This window comes from Pungitius pungitius, chromosome 15, assembly GCF_949316345.1.
Source record: "Pungitius pungitius chromosome 15, fPunPun2.1, whole genome shotgun sequence".
Lineage (NCBI taxonomy): Eukaryota > Metazoa > Chordata > Actinopteri > Perciformes > Gasterosteidae > Pungitius > Pungitius pungitius.
In genome coordinates this window covers 16,885,505-16,899,272 of record NC_084914.1, presented here as the reverse complement: position 1 = coordinate 16,899,272, position 13,768 = coordinate 16,885,505, and the positions used below count along the sequence as shown (strand labels likewise).

General features: G+C 42.8%; 1 protein-coding gene across 4 annotated transcripts in view; it reads left to right on the top strand.

Moving 5' to 3' along the window:
• astn1 (astrotactin 1) overlaps positions 1–13,768 on the top strand; it is a 302,720-nt gene that overhangs the window by 72,647 nt on the left and 216,305 nt on the right. For 2 of the 4 annotated variants that reach the window (XM_037457170.2, XM_037457168.2), the window contains exons 3-5: positions 5,669–5,919; positions 6,209–6,351; positions 9,807–9,956. In XM_037457170.2, the coding sequence (XP_037313067.2) occupies positions 5,669–5,919; positions 6,209–6,351; positions 9,807–9,956 (544 nt within the window). Of the gene's footprint in view, positions 1–5,668; positions 5,926–6,208; positions 6,352–9,806; positions 9,957–13,768 lie in introns of all 4 variants that reach the window. The other 2 variants (XM_037457167.2, XM_037457166.2) reach the window with 1 other exon arrangement.

Below are 13,768 nucleotides of genomic sequence, written 5' to 3'. Positions count from 1 at the left end.
AAATAAAACTGATTCAGCAGTAAAATGCTAAAGATCTACAGATCACCTGGTAACTAAAGGGACATTAAGGAACTGTGTTCCTGTAAAGATGTATTCACTGTTAGAATCGTTAAAAAGTAAAAGCGCCACATGTAGCATGAGAAGGGCTAATTCTAGTTAATGATGTACCGACCTACTCTGCTGATACTAGCTCCACATGTTTTCACAAAATCCAGAAAAATAATGCTTGGGTGGAATGGAGCAGAGCCGGATAAGTTGGACCTTGGCCAGATTTTGCTTATGTCACCTGTGTCTCAGCTAGTGCAGGCTTTTAATCTTCCGTCGCACTCCCACTCGAAAGGGAGTTTCATTGACATTTAGAAATGCTGACAGCCAGTGACATTGATATCTGCATTATTCACATACACTCACCTAAAGCATTATAAGGAAAACCTGTTCAATTTCTCATTAATGCAATTATCTAATCAACCAATCACATGGCAGTTGCTTCAATGCATTTAGGGGTGTGGTCCTGGTCAAGACAATCTCCTGAACGTCAAACTGAATGTCACAGTGGGAAAGAGAGGTGATTTAAGCAATTTTGAGCGTGGCATGGTTGTTGGTTCCAGACGGGCCGGTCTGATTCTTTCACAATCTGCTCAGTTACTGGGATTTTAACGCACAACCATTTCTTCTAGGGTTTACAAAGAATGGTGTGAAAAGGGAAAAACATCCAGTATGCGGCAGTGCTGTGGGCGACAATGCCTTGTTGATGCTAGAGGTCAGAGGCGAATGGGCCGAAACCTTAAAGCGGATGGGCTACCACAGCAGAAGACCCCACCGGGTACCACTCATCTCCACTACAAATAGGAAAAAGAGGCTACATTTTGCAAGAGCTCACCAAAGTTGGACAGTTGAAGACTGGAAAAGTGTTGCCTGGTCTGATGAGTCTGGATTTCTGTTGAGACATTCAGATGGTAGAGTCAGTATTTGGCGTAAACAGAATGAGAACAAGGATCCATCATGCCTTGTTAGCACTGTGCAGGCTGCTGGTGGTGGGGTTATGGTGTGGGGGATGTTTTCTCGGCACACTTTAGGCTCCTTTAGTGCCAATTGGGCATCGTTTAAATGCCACGGCCTACCTGAGCATTGTTTCTGACCATGTCCATCCCTTTATGGCCACCATGTACCATCCTCTGATGGCTACTTCCAGCAGGATAATGCACCATGTCACAAAGCTTCAATCATTTCAAATTGGTTTCTTGAACATGACAATGAGTTCACTGTACTAAAATGTCCCCCACAGTCACCAGATCTCAACCCAATAGAACATCTTTGAGATGTGATGGAACGGGAGCTTGGTGCCCTGGAGGTGCATCCCACAAATCTCCATCAACTGCAAGATGCTGTCCTATCAATATGAGCCAACATTTCTAAAGAATGCTTTCAGCACCTTGTCGAATCAATGCCACGTAGAATTAAGGCAGTTCTGAAGGCCAAAGCAGGTCAAACACAGTATTATGGTGTTCCTAATAATCCTTTAGGTGAGTGTATTTGTGAAGTTGACCACAAATAGAAGCAGACACAGAGTACGTCGCCATTCATTTGTTTAGTCTCAGGCTGGACATCAAATTTGAGTCCCCACCAATATTTGAACATTTTAATTTGACAAAAATCAACCAAAATAAGGTACTTACAACTTGTGAAAGTTTCTCGCAGCTCTAAACAAACAGTATGAGATTTAGCAAGAATATTCTGCAACTCTGAAAGCCTGTCCTTTCAGGCCTCCCTCCAACCCCCTCCTAAAAACTACATTATGATTATGGGGGCCGGGGGGGGATTGGTTTGGTGAACGGCAAAGGATGGGCAGGTCGAGCAAATGGTGCCATCATTTTCATGTGGCATGCGCTCACTCACACCCTGGTGGACTGATTTGGGACAGCAGCTGTTGATAATATACAATATACCAGCAGCCCGGCTGTAGTTTGGGGTGGGTATTCATGCTTGACAGAACCTTGTGCGTAAGCTACAAAGCCCTTTGTGAGCCATGTTGCATCAATGATACTCAACACCTCCCTCCCCCTTTCGACTCATGGTCTAACCCATGAGTTAATTTTGCATGCACATTTACAAACAGCAATAGCTGTGGGAAACAAAATGGCGTCCAATAGTCCTGCTATCACAGACTGGCTTGCCATCTGATTTAAGAAAGTTTCTGTTGCCAAAATCATGCACCATGCCAAAAGCGTATCTGGAATCAGGATGGTTGCCTTTTTACCCTTAGCCAGTTTACAAGCTTCTGTGAGTGCGATTCATTCTGCCGTTTCGGCTGAGAGGTGACACGAAAGAGGGTCTGAGCTTCGAACAGTTATGCTCGTCTCCATCCTCCGGCGTGGGGAGCAGAGATGCACGATTCATCTACCTCGGTCAAACGTGCATGCATGTTACGTCATTTTTTTTTTACCAATGACACACAATCGACTGGTACTGCCTGATTGACGTATTGGGCACCCCTAGTTTACAGTATACTTTGTGTACATTCGGCTCTTACAGAGTCGAAACACTTTAGTTCATTGTGCAGGAAGATACGTAACATATATTGAAAACTAGATTGATGCCCCTGCATTAGGCACGAGAGCATATTGTTTTCTAACCGTGTAACAGAATGTATTATCTGTATATTTAGTTAACGTGTTGCTGCGTAACAAAGACAAAACTAAAGAATAAATGTATTATTTGTCATTCGCATTAATGGAGTCACTGTGGCTGCAGCTCAATGCCGCTTAATGACAACAGTGAAGGAGCGCCACTACACCCTCGGTTTACAACTTCGGGGGGGATGCACGCCCCTTTTCCGCTGGTGGGAGCGTGCTCACGCGCGCGCACACGTGCCCATCACGGCGGAACCGCCGTACGCAGGCTCACGCACGGAAAGCAAGCAACGAAATCTGTGTAGCGTCTGAGTCTCAAAATGTAATTAGCCCTAACAAAATGGCTGTTCTCCTTTTGCACCACTCTGCATGCAGGTGGCTCATGTCACACTGTCATCTGTTAATGTCCTTGGTTATGCAGATCAAGCAAACCTCTACGTTTGCCTATTCATATGAATATGAGCAACTAAACCCCCCATTTTATGCTGCCTCAGTTTTTTTTTTTAAAGTAAACTACTGACAAATTTTGCTTATCTCTCCAGAACTGTGCTTGTTTCACAGACCTGACACCTGATTGGCTGTAATGGATTCCTCCTCTCCTTATTATAATTATTATTTTGGAATGAGTTTTCACTTCACCTCTTGATTCTCAACGGTGCTTATGGCCAAACTATTGTTGCGTACCAATTTGTGACATATTATAGTGTTCAGCCTTGCATCTCTCAAGAAAATAAAATATCATCAAGAGAAAGCACGTGCAGACAGAGACGGAACATCTGTACACACGTGGCTGCACGCAGCACTCACACAAATCTTGTTTTTCCTCATTTCAAAAATGGCATATCATTTATCTGACTGAGGGACACAAAAGCAAAATCCTTGCGATGTCACCTTGACATTTTCATAACTCCTTATTCACCTTTTCTGATTTGTAGTCTTTAGCTGCGACAATGTTTTTCTTTAGAATGGGTAGAATGAAGATGCCGATAGAAGCTGGGATCATTTCCTTTCTCCGTGGCAGAGATTGTTGTATTCAGAGTGACAGCCGGTGTTTCTGCGGGCTGTGTGCGTTTGACTCGCCCCGACTTTGATCCGCTCCTAGCCAGCGTATCTCTGACACCGCCCTTCGCCATCATCCACTGCCTCTTTGACTCCAGCTGTCTGATTCTGTCTTTGCCCCCCTCGGTCCAACTCGTCCTCAGGGCTCAGGCCAGTGTTAATTTTGGCAGCTGTTTTGATTTAGTCTCATAGACGAAAATGCATGTTAGTTTTAGTCAAGCTTTAGTCACATTTAATAGCCACATTAAACTCCTTTTCTTCCTTTCTCAGGCCCAGGGACCCCCTGTGCTGAGTCTACAACTGCATAATAGTCTAGCTTATAGTACTTAGGTTGTCCATTAGATATCCCTCCTAGGATTGGACTATGGGCCAAAATGGGTTTTAAAATTTTACGGAGGGGCCGGGCCAGGAACAAATAGATGAAGTGTTTGTGTGAGCTAATATAAATCACATGTGAAAAATCATTACTTGAAAGGATTTGGCTTTTAACAAGTAGCAAAGCATTTATTTGCAAGGGTGTAAAGCTCCACCGACTTCATGAGAAGTTTGTTGTCTTTGTCTGTTAACTCGCAATGCTTTTGACATGGCCAACAGAAATGTCATGGCGCACATGAACATCTCTGCTGGCCGACCAGCCCCGAGCTGTTAAACGGGTCTTCATCGCTCTCTGGTGTTCCGACTTTAGCCCGCTAACAGTCAGCTAAACTGAGACAGCTGAGCTAATACAAGGAAGCGCACGTTGCTCATGTCTGTAAGTATTGTGACTTTGTCACCACTAACATTTTTGTCTTGTCTCGAAAGTTAGCATAGATTCATTCAAAGTCTTTATTTTTTTAACGATTAAGAAAAAGGTTGTGTGAAATGAACAACTGGCTCATAAGCCATTAAAGTCCAAGAGAAGATGAGCAAACGGCGAGCGGATTTTTGTTCCTGCTCCATCGCCTCCACAGAGCAACAAATACCCACAAAGTCCTTCAAGCATAACGCTCCGTTTCTGTGTTGTCCAAGAGGATTATGGGAGAACAAATGATTCTGTTCATGGACTCGTTAATTATCTTTGTACAAGCCAGGAGTCAAGTATTGCATGCATTATGAAGAAACTTTTTCTTCTGAACCAGAGATGGTGACGGAGGCTGGATTTGTTCTACGCCCACTCACAGGTCTGATCAAGAAGCGTCCTTTTTTTTTTTACATTTCTTTTAAGGTTTGATTCTTCCTGCACGAGCAACATCAGTCAAGGCGAGAATAAAACAGTCAATGGCAACTCGACCGGGTTATTATGGCTACGATGTTTTTGACAAATTAACTAAATTGTAATTATGGGGGCATTATTTGTCCCTCTCGTTGTGATTTCGGGGGCAAAATTATATTCCGTGGGGGCAATTTTGTATACTTCCGACGCTGTTTAACAATTCTTTGGCATACGTGTCCCATATTCATAAAGCCTTGATTAATATACAGTATGTCGATTTTATCTACGTTTTTTTTAATAAAATGTTTTCAACGCCAAATTGTCTTTCTCGTGCTAGAACTTACTGTCACTCCATAAATTTGTAAAGTTGTCAAGCTGTTGCGTTTGAAGATAATATGGGAGCCATATTTTAACAGCCGGGAACTGACCTCTGTACTCTGTCAGCGAAGAAGCCTTTATAGCTGCTGACATTTTGTCACATCTCGCATGGAATTCAGCCAAGTTCTTCTTTTGTCTCAAGGTGAAGCAGGGGCATAGAAGCATGAGAGCTGTCATTTAAAAGAATGTGAGGTGTTACTCACTAAATTGCATCTGCGGCCTTTTTTTTTTTTTTTTTTTTTCTTCAAATGTTGCTGTTGGCATCTCTGCTTTGACTTTGATCCGTATTCGACTTGGCAAGATTCTCTCAATCTGTTGTCCCCTTTGACTCTTCCTTCTGTTTTTTTTCCCTTTTCTCCCTTTTTTCCCCTCGCTGTCTCTTCTTCAAATGTCACCCTCCTCCCCTTAGGGCGGGATGATCGCCCTTCTGCTGTCCATCCTGTGCCTGGTCCTAATTCTATACACCCGCAGGCGCTGGTGTAAGCGCCGCCGCATCCCCCAGCCCCAGAAGAGCGCCAGCGCAGAGGCAGCTAACGAGATTCACTACATCCCCTCGGTGCTGATGGGAGGCCAGGCCCGGGAGAGCTTGAGGAACTCTCGGGGTCAGGGGCCGAACTCCAGTGGCACCCTCAGCATCCGGGAGACACCGATACTGGACGGGTACAAGTAGGATATGGCGGACGGATGTATGGATTGGGGGGGGGGGGGTCAATGTATCTTGAAACGGCTAAATCCTAAATATTTAGATAATTCTACATTTTACACTTTGTTTGAAATTCCCTACTTGGAAAGCAGCTGAAATGATTTGAAATGCATAGCTTATCAGTTACGTCCCACTTTCACATTTTGACAGCTTTTTCAAGCATCAAGCCTCTGGTAATGTTTATCCCAATTCTGATCAGTCAATGTAATGTTACCCTAATTGATTTATTTTTAACCTCATGCCCAGGTATGAGTACGACATAACAGACCTGCGCCACCACCTACAGCGGGAGTGTATGAATGGCGGGGAGGAGTTTGCCAGCCAAGTCACCCGTACACTGGACTCTCTGCAGGGCTGTAACGACAAGAATAGTATGGACCTCACACCGGGTGAGTCGACAGGACGACAAAAAAAGAAAAGAAAAAGCCTTAAAGCTGCAGATGTTGCTGCAGATTACTATAACTAGACCACAGAGACATAGTAAGCAGAGCACTTAGCAGGACACTAAGGAGGTGGTGGAGACCAAAACCATTGAAAAAGAAACATTTTGATTTATGAGGTCTACTCAACTTATTTTCATTATGTTCCCAGAAAAACTGCACTAAAAAAAAGCTAAAGATGATTTTATTATTCTGTGCCAGCTGGACTTGGCATTCTTATTCTGTGCCAGCTGGACTTGGCATTCTAACTTTAGAAAGTGGATGCATGCTGTATTATTTGCTTTCTGGCATTGTCTATAGGAGCAGTGTGTAGGATTTAGTGGGATCTGTTGTACAGATAATGTACAGGATGTGTACAACACGGTAGCACTATCTCAATGGGGAGAGTCCACTGCATTGCAACTCACTACGACACGCTGGAGCTGTAAAGCCGAGAAAAAAAAAAATCACAATTTATAAGTAAAGGATTGTTCAAACACCCTGTGTGGTGTGACGAATGTTAATCTCCAGCGAAATGTCGTGTGATTGCAGTTCCACTCTGCACTACGTTGTCTTTTAGCACTTTCTAGTACAAGTGTGGCAGCAATGACATCTCAGGATGTATATCTGCCAACATTCCTCTGCTGCCCTCAAATCCTACTCCGCCCCCCCAAAAAACTTAACCGTAACTCATCTACTTTAATGTTTAATAACATTTTAACCACTAGATTACGACACAAGCAGAGTTAAATGCTTAGTAGTTTTTGACTAATTTTTTAGACCAGATTCTAGTGTTATTAAAAGCCTTATTAATTCTCCTCCTGCAATGACATGCTGTATGTCTTTTGTAAAGACAAAGTAATGAGCCAGCATGTCAAAAGGTTACTTATGCTGGATTTGGGAATAACTTGGGGATATACAAATAGCTGTATAAGCAGGGAACAATGTAATTATACAAACAGAGCTACAATGATTTAGATAATCATTGTGAAAACAAAGAGGTAATTGGATTTTTAATTAAACACCACATGTTATTTTCTCATATAGGTGCAAAGTAATCATAAAAATAAACGTTGGCCAAATAATGAAGGGCTTTAATCTCAGTGAAAACAAATTCAGATGACGTTCTTATTTAACACTTTCAAAACAGCGTAATAACATGAGGCATCACTGCAGACAGTCCACCAGACATAAATATCACATTTCAGGACATTCTCTTGGAGAGTTGACTCGTCACACATGGAACAATCGATAACGGGCCTGCCAAGAACTCCTCCAGGAAGATCTTACTTTTCATAATCAGGCAACGTTTTGAGTTGAGGACCGCTCCCAAGGGGAGGAGTGTATGAAGTGGAGCAGGTTTTATGATGGTTAAGCCCCTTGAATTTCAATTAGTAGAGTATTCACCGCTCAGAATCATCAAGAAATGGTCATGGTGGATGAGCTCACATTCCGTGTTCTTATAAAAATCCAAACAGCCGACCCCAGAGGCGATGGAGGCGGCGTAATCTTGTGCATTTAAGATGGTTTATGACATGGTCGAGAGAAATGGGAATTCCAGGGTGCAGGACGTGCGTGGAATATTAAACAATGTCATAAGCGGCCGAGCAATAAAGCTTTGGAAATAAGTAAAAGAAAAAGCTTTCAGGCAGTATTTTATTTACCCTTTTTACCATAATGGAAGAGTTTGAGAACATAAACAAGAGGAAATATAGCATTGTCATTATTAAAGTGGCATTGTGTTGGATTAACTGCCATCTAGTGCTGAAGTTGCAGATTGCAGCCCTTTTAATACCTTTCCTCCACCCTCCCCCTCCCAAACGCGTCAGAGGATTACCTATCCCCCATCCTCAGTTTTATCCATGGGGAGGGGACGCGCTCCCTATGTAAAAATCAAGTGTTCGCAGTTTCAGATGATTATAGACTAATGGAAACTTTATACTTTAAATTACATTCCATTTCTGCCAAAGGTCAATCCTAAACGGTGTCACGAGGTGGAATGCGAGGGCAAGGAGGGAGGACTCAGATGCAGGGTTAATGAACAAAATAAAAGGACTTTAATAGTCAAAGAACTCAAACTCAAAATCACTCCAACCAAAAAAACAGGAAGGAGGCGAAAACAAAAACCAAGAAACACAAACAAGGACCTGGACTTGAAAACACAGACTTGACTTACACATGGACGGGTCGACATGTAATGACACCACACAGGACAAGAGACTCACAGGGCTTAAATACACAAGGGAGGTGCAGGGGATTGGACACAGGTGGAAACGATCAGGCACGGCAGACAATCACAAGGGAAGACAGGAAGTGAAGTCACCCAGGAACACAAGAGACATGAAAACTACAAAATAAGACATAGAGCAGACCCAAACCGTGACAAACGGAATGCAATCGTGCTTTTTGTCATGCCCGTTTCCAATCGAAAAATAAATATTGCTTCAATACAATTTAACAAAGTAGTGCATTTGTTATTATGGCAGCTTTGTAGAACTACATTTCTCCAAATCATAAATGTGGGCACTGGCGAAAGTAAGAGGGCCGCCCAAAACATCCATTACTTCACTTAATCCGAGCTACACTGTTTATGGGGGGGCTTTAATTAAAGTGAATGTTTGTGACCTAAACCTTTACTACTTTAATTAAAATATAAAACTCTACGACAAATTATAAAAGTTTATTTGAGTGTTTTTCATTCCTTCTAACTTGCAATAAAACCGTAAAGTCAGCAAACATGACAAGCTGATTTTTAACAGCAGATCAGCAGTCAGTCATTGAATACCACATTAATGTACTACTCTTTGTATGTAGTAATGAAAAACTGAAGATGTAGAGTTACCTGCACTTAGATTTGTCTTTTTGTAGCTTTTAGGGATTATAATTCTCCTTTTATAATTGTAATAGTTCTATTACGCAAAAGACGACTTCTTCTAAGTGGAAAATTAAGTGGGTAAATTAAATTAACAGTAAAGGATAGAGACTCTTTTTAATTTAATCAAAATCCAACTAATTGTGTTATAGATATTTCAGGACTGCTGTTATTGCAGAAATGGTGGGTTTTTTCTTCATTGTTTTCCTGGGAATTCATCGCTTATTATTTAGCAAAACAGATCATTTCCTCCTCTGGGAATTTTTTCTGTATATTTCCTTCAAGGGTTTTAATTTCAAACCAGCTTTCCCCACTCTTTAATTGTGCCTATTTGACTTCTAGCTCGGTAGAACAGGCTGGGTGTGTTTCCTTCGGCATTAGTGCACTTAATCCATGATACACTGTGCTTCTAAAACGTTCAGCATCCAGCCAAGAACAACACAATTATTTTTATTTCTGTCCTTTCCAATTGGCTGCTTAGCAGTTTGTGCCTCCCTCTTCTAGAAGCTCTTTATTTCCTCCTGTTTGTTTCTCTAATCCCATCCGTTCGCAGTCAGCGACAACACCAAGCTGGCCCTGATGAACAAGTACAAAGACAACATCATCGCCACGAGTCCCATCGACAGCAACCACCAGCAGAACACCTTGCTGCCGCACAACACCTCCACCAGCCAACGTAAACGCCTCTCCAGCAACACTCGCGGTGAGTAGCAGATCCACGCTGCTCCGGGTAACCGGTAAAAAGCATCGCTCCATGCCAGCATCAGACACTGGGGCTGAAAGTCTTCAGTTTCAGTTCGTACAACGTGTTACCCCTTCCACGACCATTTCCTTCTTCTCTTTTGAAACCCTTTTACATCATGAAAGGGGATGGAATCAAACGAACACAATTTTATTAGAAATACAGTTAATCACAAGGCAGAAAGAACCTAATATATATACTTTAGATCAGTGATTCTCAACTGGTGGGGACCGGTTTTTAGTGGGAAAATAAAAAAAATTCAGACCAGTTAAGAACCACTGCTTTAGATGATTGAAGATGAAGCAATTCATTCTAATTGCTATAAGAAGTGTCACACCATGTTTATACAGGAAACGTGGGGGCTGCGATGCGGTAAAGTTTGAGAAAATATGTTCACCAGAACGGCGCAGCAGCAGCCAGGGAGGTTGACCAGGGGGGCTGCAAGCGCCGGCAGGGCGAGACGAGGTGTCTTGGCCCCACTACCGAACAAGCCAAAAGAGTCATTGATGCAAATTAATAGATATTATGAGGATATATGTGCTGTATGCATGTATATATTATTCATAGTTAGAAATTCAATGAATTGAATCAGTTTCTTAAGCGATAAATACACTTTACCATCAGCATGGCATGTAGTCGCTTTCCTGACGTTCTCCGCATCACATTACATTACATGTCATTTAGCTGACGCTTTTCTCCAAAGCGACGTACAATAAGTGCATTTCCACATAGATACAAACTCAGAAATCAAGTATCAAGAAAGTACATTTTCATCAAATAAGCAGTTACAAAACATGTTATAGAAAAGTGCCATGGTTTGCTAGTGTTTTAGTCAAGGTAGAGTCTAAAAAGGTGTGTCTTGAGTTTTCGACGGAGGATGTAGAGGCTCTCTGCGGTCCTGATCTCATTGGAGAGCTCATTCCACCATGTGGGAGCCAGAACAGCAAAGAGTCGAGATCTCGTTGAGTGCTTTTCTCTCAGTGAGGGCGGAACAAGCCGCTTGGCAGATGCAGATCGGAGTGTTCGGGTTGGGATGTATTGTTTCACCATGTCCTGGATGTAGACTGGTCCCGATCCATCACAAAAATGTACCACTCGCAAAATAGCGCCGGGCTATGCGTACAGTCTGTGGGACAGTCAATGCTCGGCTGTGGCGTGTGATGTTCACCATGCACGGCTCGAGGAGGTCTTGTAAATATATGATTCCTGGTTGGCAGCATTGATAGCGCTTGTACAGGAAGTCATCAAGATGTCATAACGGATCTTTGTAATCTGGAATAATAGCAAGCTTAAGTTAGCCTGCCCCGGATGTGTTGCTATGGTGATTTTGCCAAACTTGATCTGTCATGTCATCTTTTCCTGAAATTGATCTGGTTAACTCAATTAGCCACATACAAGGAACGTGGCCCAGGATTAATCATTGACAACTTTATGGATACCCTTTTGTAACAATCCCAAGGACCCTGAGACATTTTCAACTCATGGCACAAAAGTAATCAATCAATTGCACAGTGAAATAATACATGGCTTTGTTAGAAGAAATTGTCCCGCATGAGGTCTTATCAGAACACTAAGAATGAACTTAGAATAATAGAGGAGAGAGCTTGAGCAGTGACTCAGTGAAAAATGCTTTGTGGGAGTGAGTTGTGAATGTGACACTTCAAACAAAATGTGGTTCTTAAAGCCCAAAATAAATTGAAACGTAAGCAAGGAAGCTTGAGTACAGAGAATACATAACAATTATCTGTAGTGTAACTTGTACATAGCTCGACAACACCTTGGACACGTACACTGGTCTCCTGGTGGAATGTCCTGTGTCTGTCTGAGCCAGCCGCCATGCAGTCTTTCACCTTTCATACCACGACACTCGCTTAACCGCAGTTACATTGCATTTAGTTGGTCTGCATTTAAAGAGCACAAGGTCATTTGTTTGTATGCAAACTGTCATGGAGGGCTGGTGCAGGTAGAGGCAGGACTTCAAACAATGAGTTATTTAATCAAAATCCAAAAACCGTGGCCAAAACGCCGACAGGCACCAGGAACACTCACCACCTGACATGGAAACGATGATGCAACATGGGACACACAGGGCCGGTGCAGGCGATTGGACACAGGTGGAAAAAATCATGGACACTGCAGACAATCACCGGGGAAGACAGGACAAGGCAGGAAGTGAAGTTACCGCAGGGACGCAAGAGACATAAAAACTACAAAATAAAACAGGAAGAAAACCCAAACTGTGACACAGTGAAAACATATGAAAACTAAATCCAGAGTGCATTTCTTGCATGGAGTCAGATCACCGACCTTCTGTTGCTGCGTTCTCCTTACTTTAATTACATCCACCTTATTTTACTGTACGGGGGCATCAGAAAGCCAGCAGCGTGCTGGGTAGTGGATTAGCCTCAGGTCCTGGCTGGGTTAGCTGGGCTCCCAGCTGGGCTGGCTTTGGGCAGTTTGGGGCCGTTGGGCCCACGCGGAACAATTCTCTCAAGCAGTTTCAACCTTACATTAAGTATTTGGCAGTTTTCAATGTATGCAGACGTGTCACCAACACAGCTTGGCATCTTTGTTCTCAACGGCTTGTTGAACAGGTAGTAATATTGTCTCTGCCGCAGTGTATTGATTTTCTAATTGGGTTAGAAACAAGTTCAGCCACTAGGCAGCTGGCTCTGTTAGCTTTGTCAGACACAAAGATAACGTATGCTGTGTTGCCTTGAGAGCAACGTTTTGTCTTTCTTTGGACCACCACTCATAGTCTCATCTGGCTTATATTTTTGTACACGTCCCAGTTCAGAGTTTGCCTTTTTCCTTTTCAAATATTCATCTACTTGTCACTAACATCTCCCGCTGCATCATTTCATTCTCCAGTCTTAAATTAAAAAGGTGTATTGCTCTACCTACTGGCCCCCACCTGAATGGAAACATTTCATTATTCAGCCAGTGACTATAATACAGGCTCAGACACGAAAAAGTTATGTATTGTGTCTGTGCGGTTTGGTACCAAATGGCACACAGCCTGGTGGTTGGGGATTGGTCACCAGTCAATCGCAAGGCCGACATGGAGACACCCACCACTTCACTTTCACACCAGCAACTGGTGGCAGTGGTTCAAATTACTGCTCAAAAGGCCGGCTGCACTTAATCCCCACGCTTCGTTCTCCAATGTTGATTTAATGTATTCTGTCATACGCGATTAACACAAAAAAACAAAACATAAAATCTAAAAATGCCACACACAAAGACACAATGGTGTTCTTTGTGTATCACACTCTCATACTCTTCATAGCCCTCTTAAAAACGATTTTGTGGTGTTAGTTGCTGCAGAGGAATACACATTATTAGAAACAAAACAAAAATAGAAAGTACTCTGTTTCCCCAAACTGTCCGGAAAGATCGCATTTGTTAAGCTGCAACACATTCAGCTGTGCGTCTGATCACGGACGCCCTCCAACGCATTTGTTCCAGCAACCATTCATTTGAATTACATCGCTTTTGTGACGGGGGGGCAAGCCCAAAATTGCTCTGGGGATATTTTGGATTGTAGATTTAAAGGGAAAGAACTTTTTTCGTTTTTTGCGTAACCTTCACTCTTTTAGTGCACACCTGCACACACTGGGCCTGTCCAGCCATAACAGCAGAAGAGAGAAGAGAAAAAAAAACATTCATGCACACCCTTCTATCAATAATGGAACATGAGAACAGAAGAGTAAATGCCCAAAAGGCCCTCACAGAAAAGCAGCACTTGGCACCTTCGGCAGCTCAGTACGGCG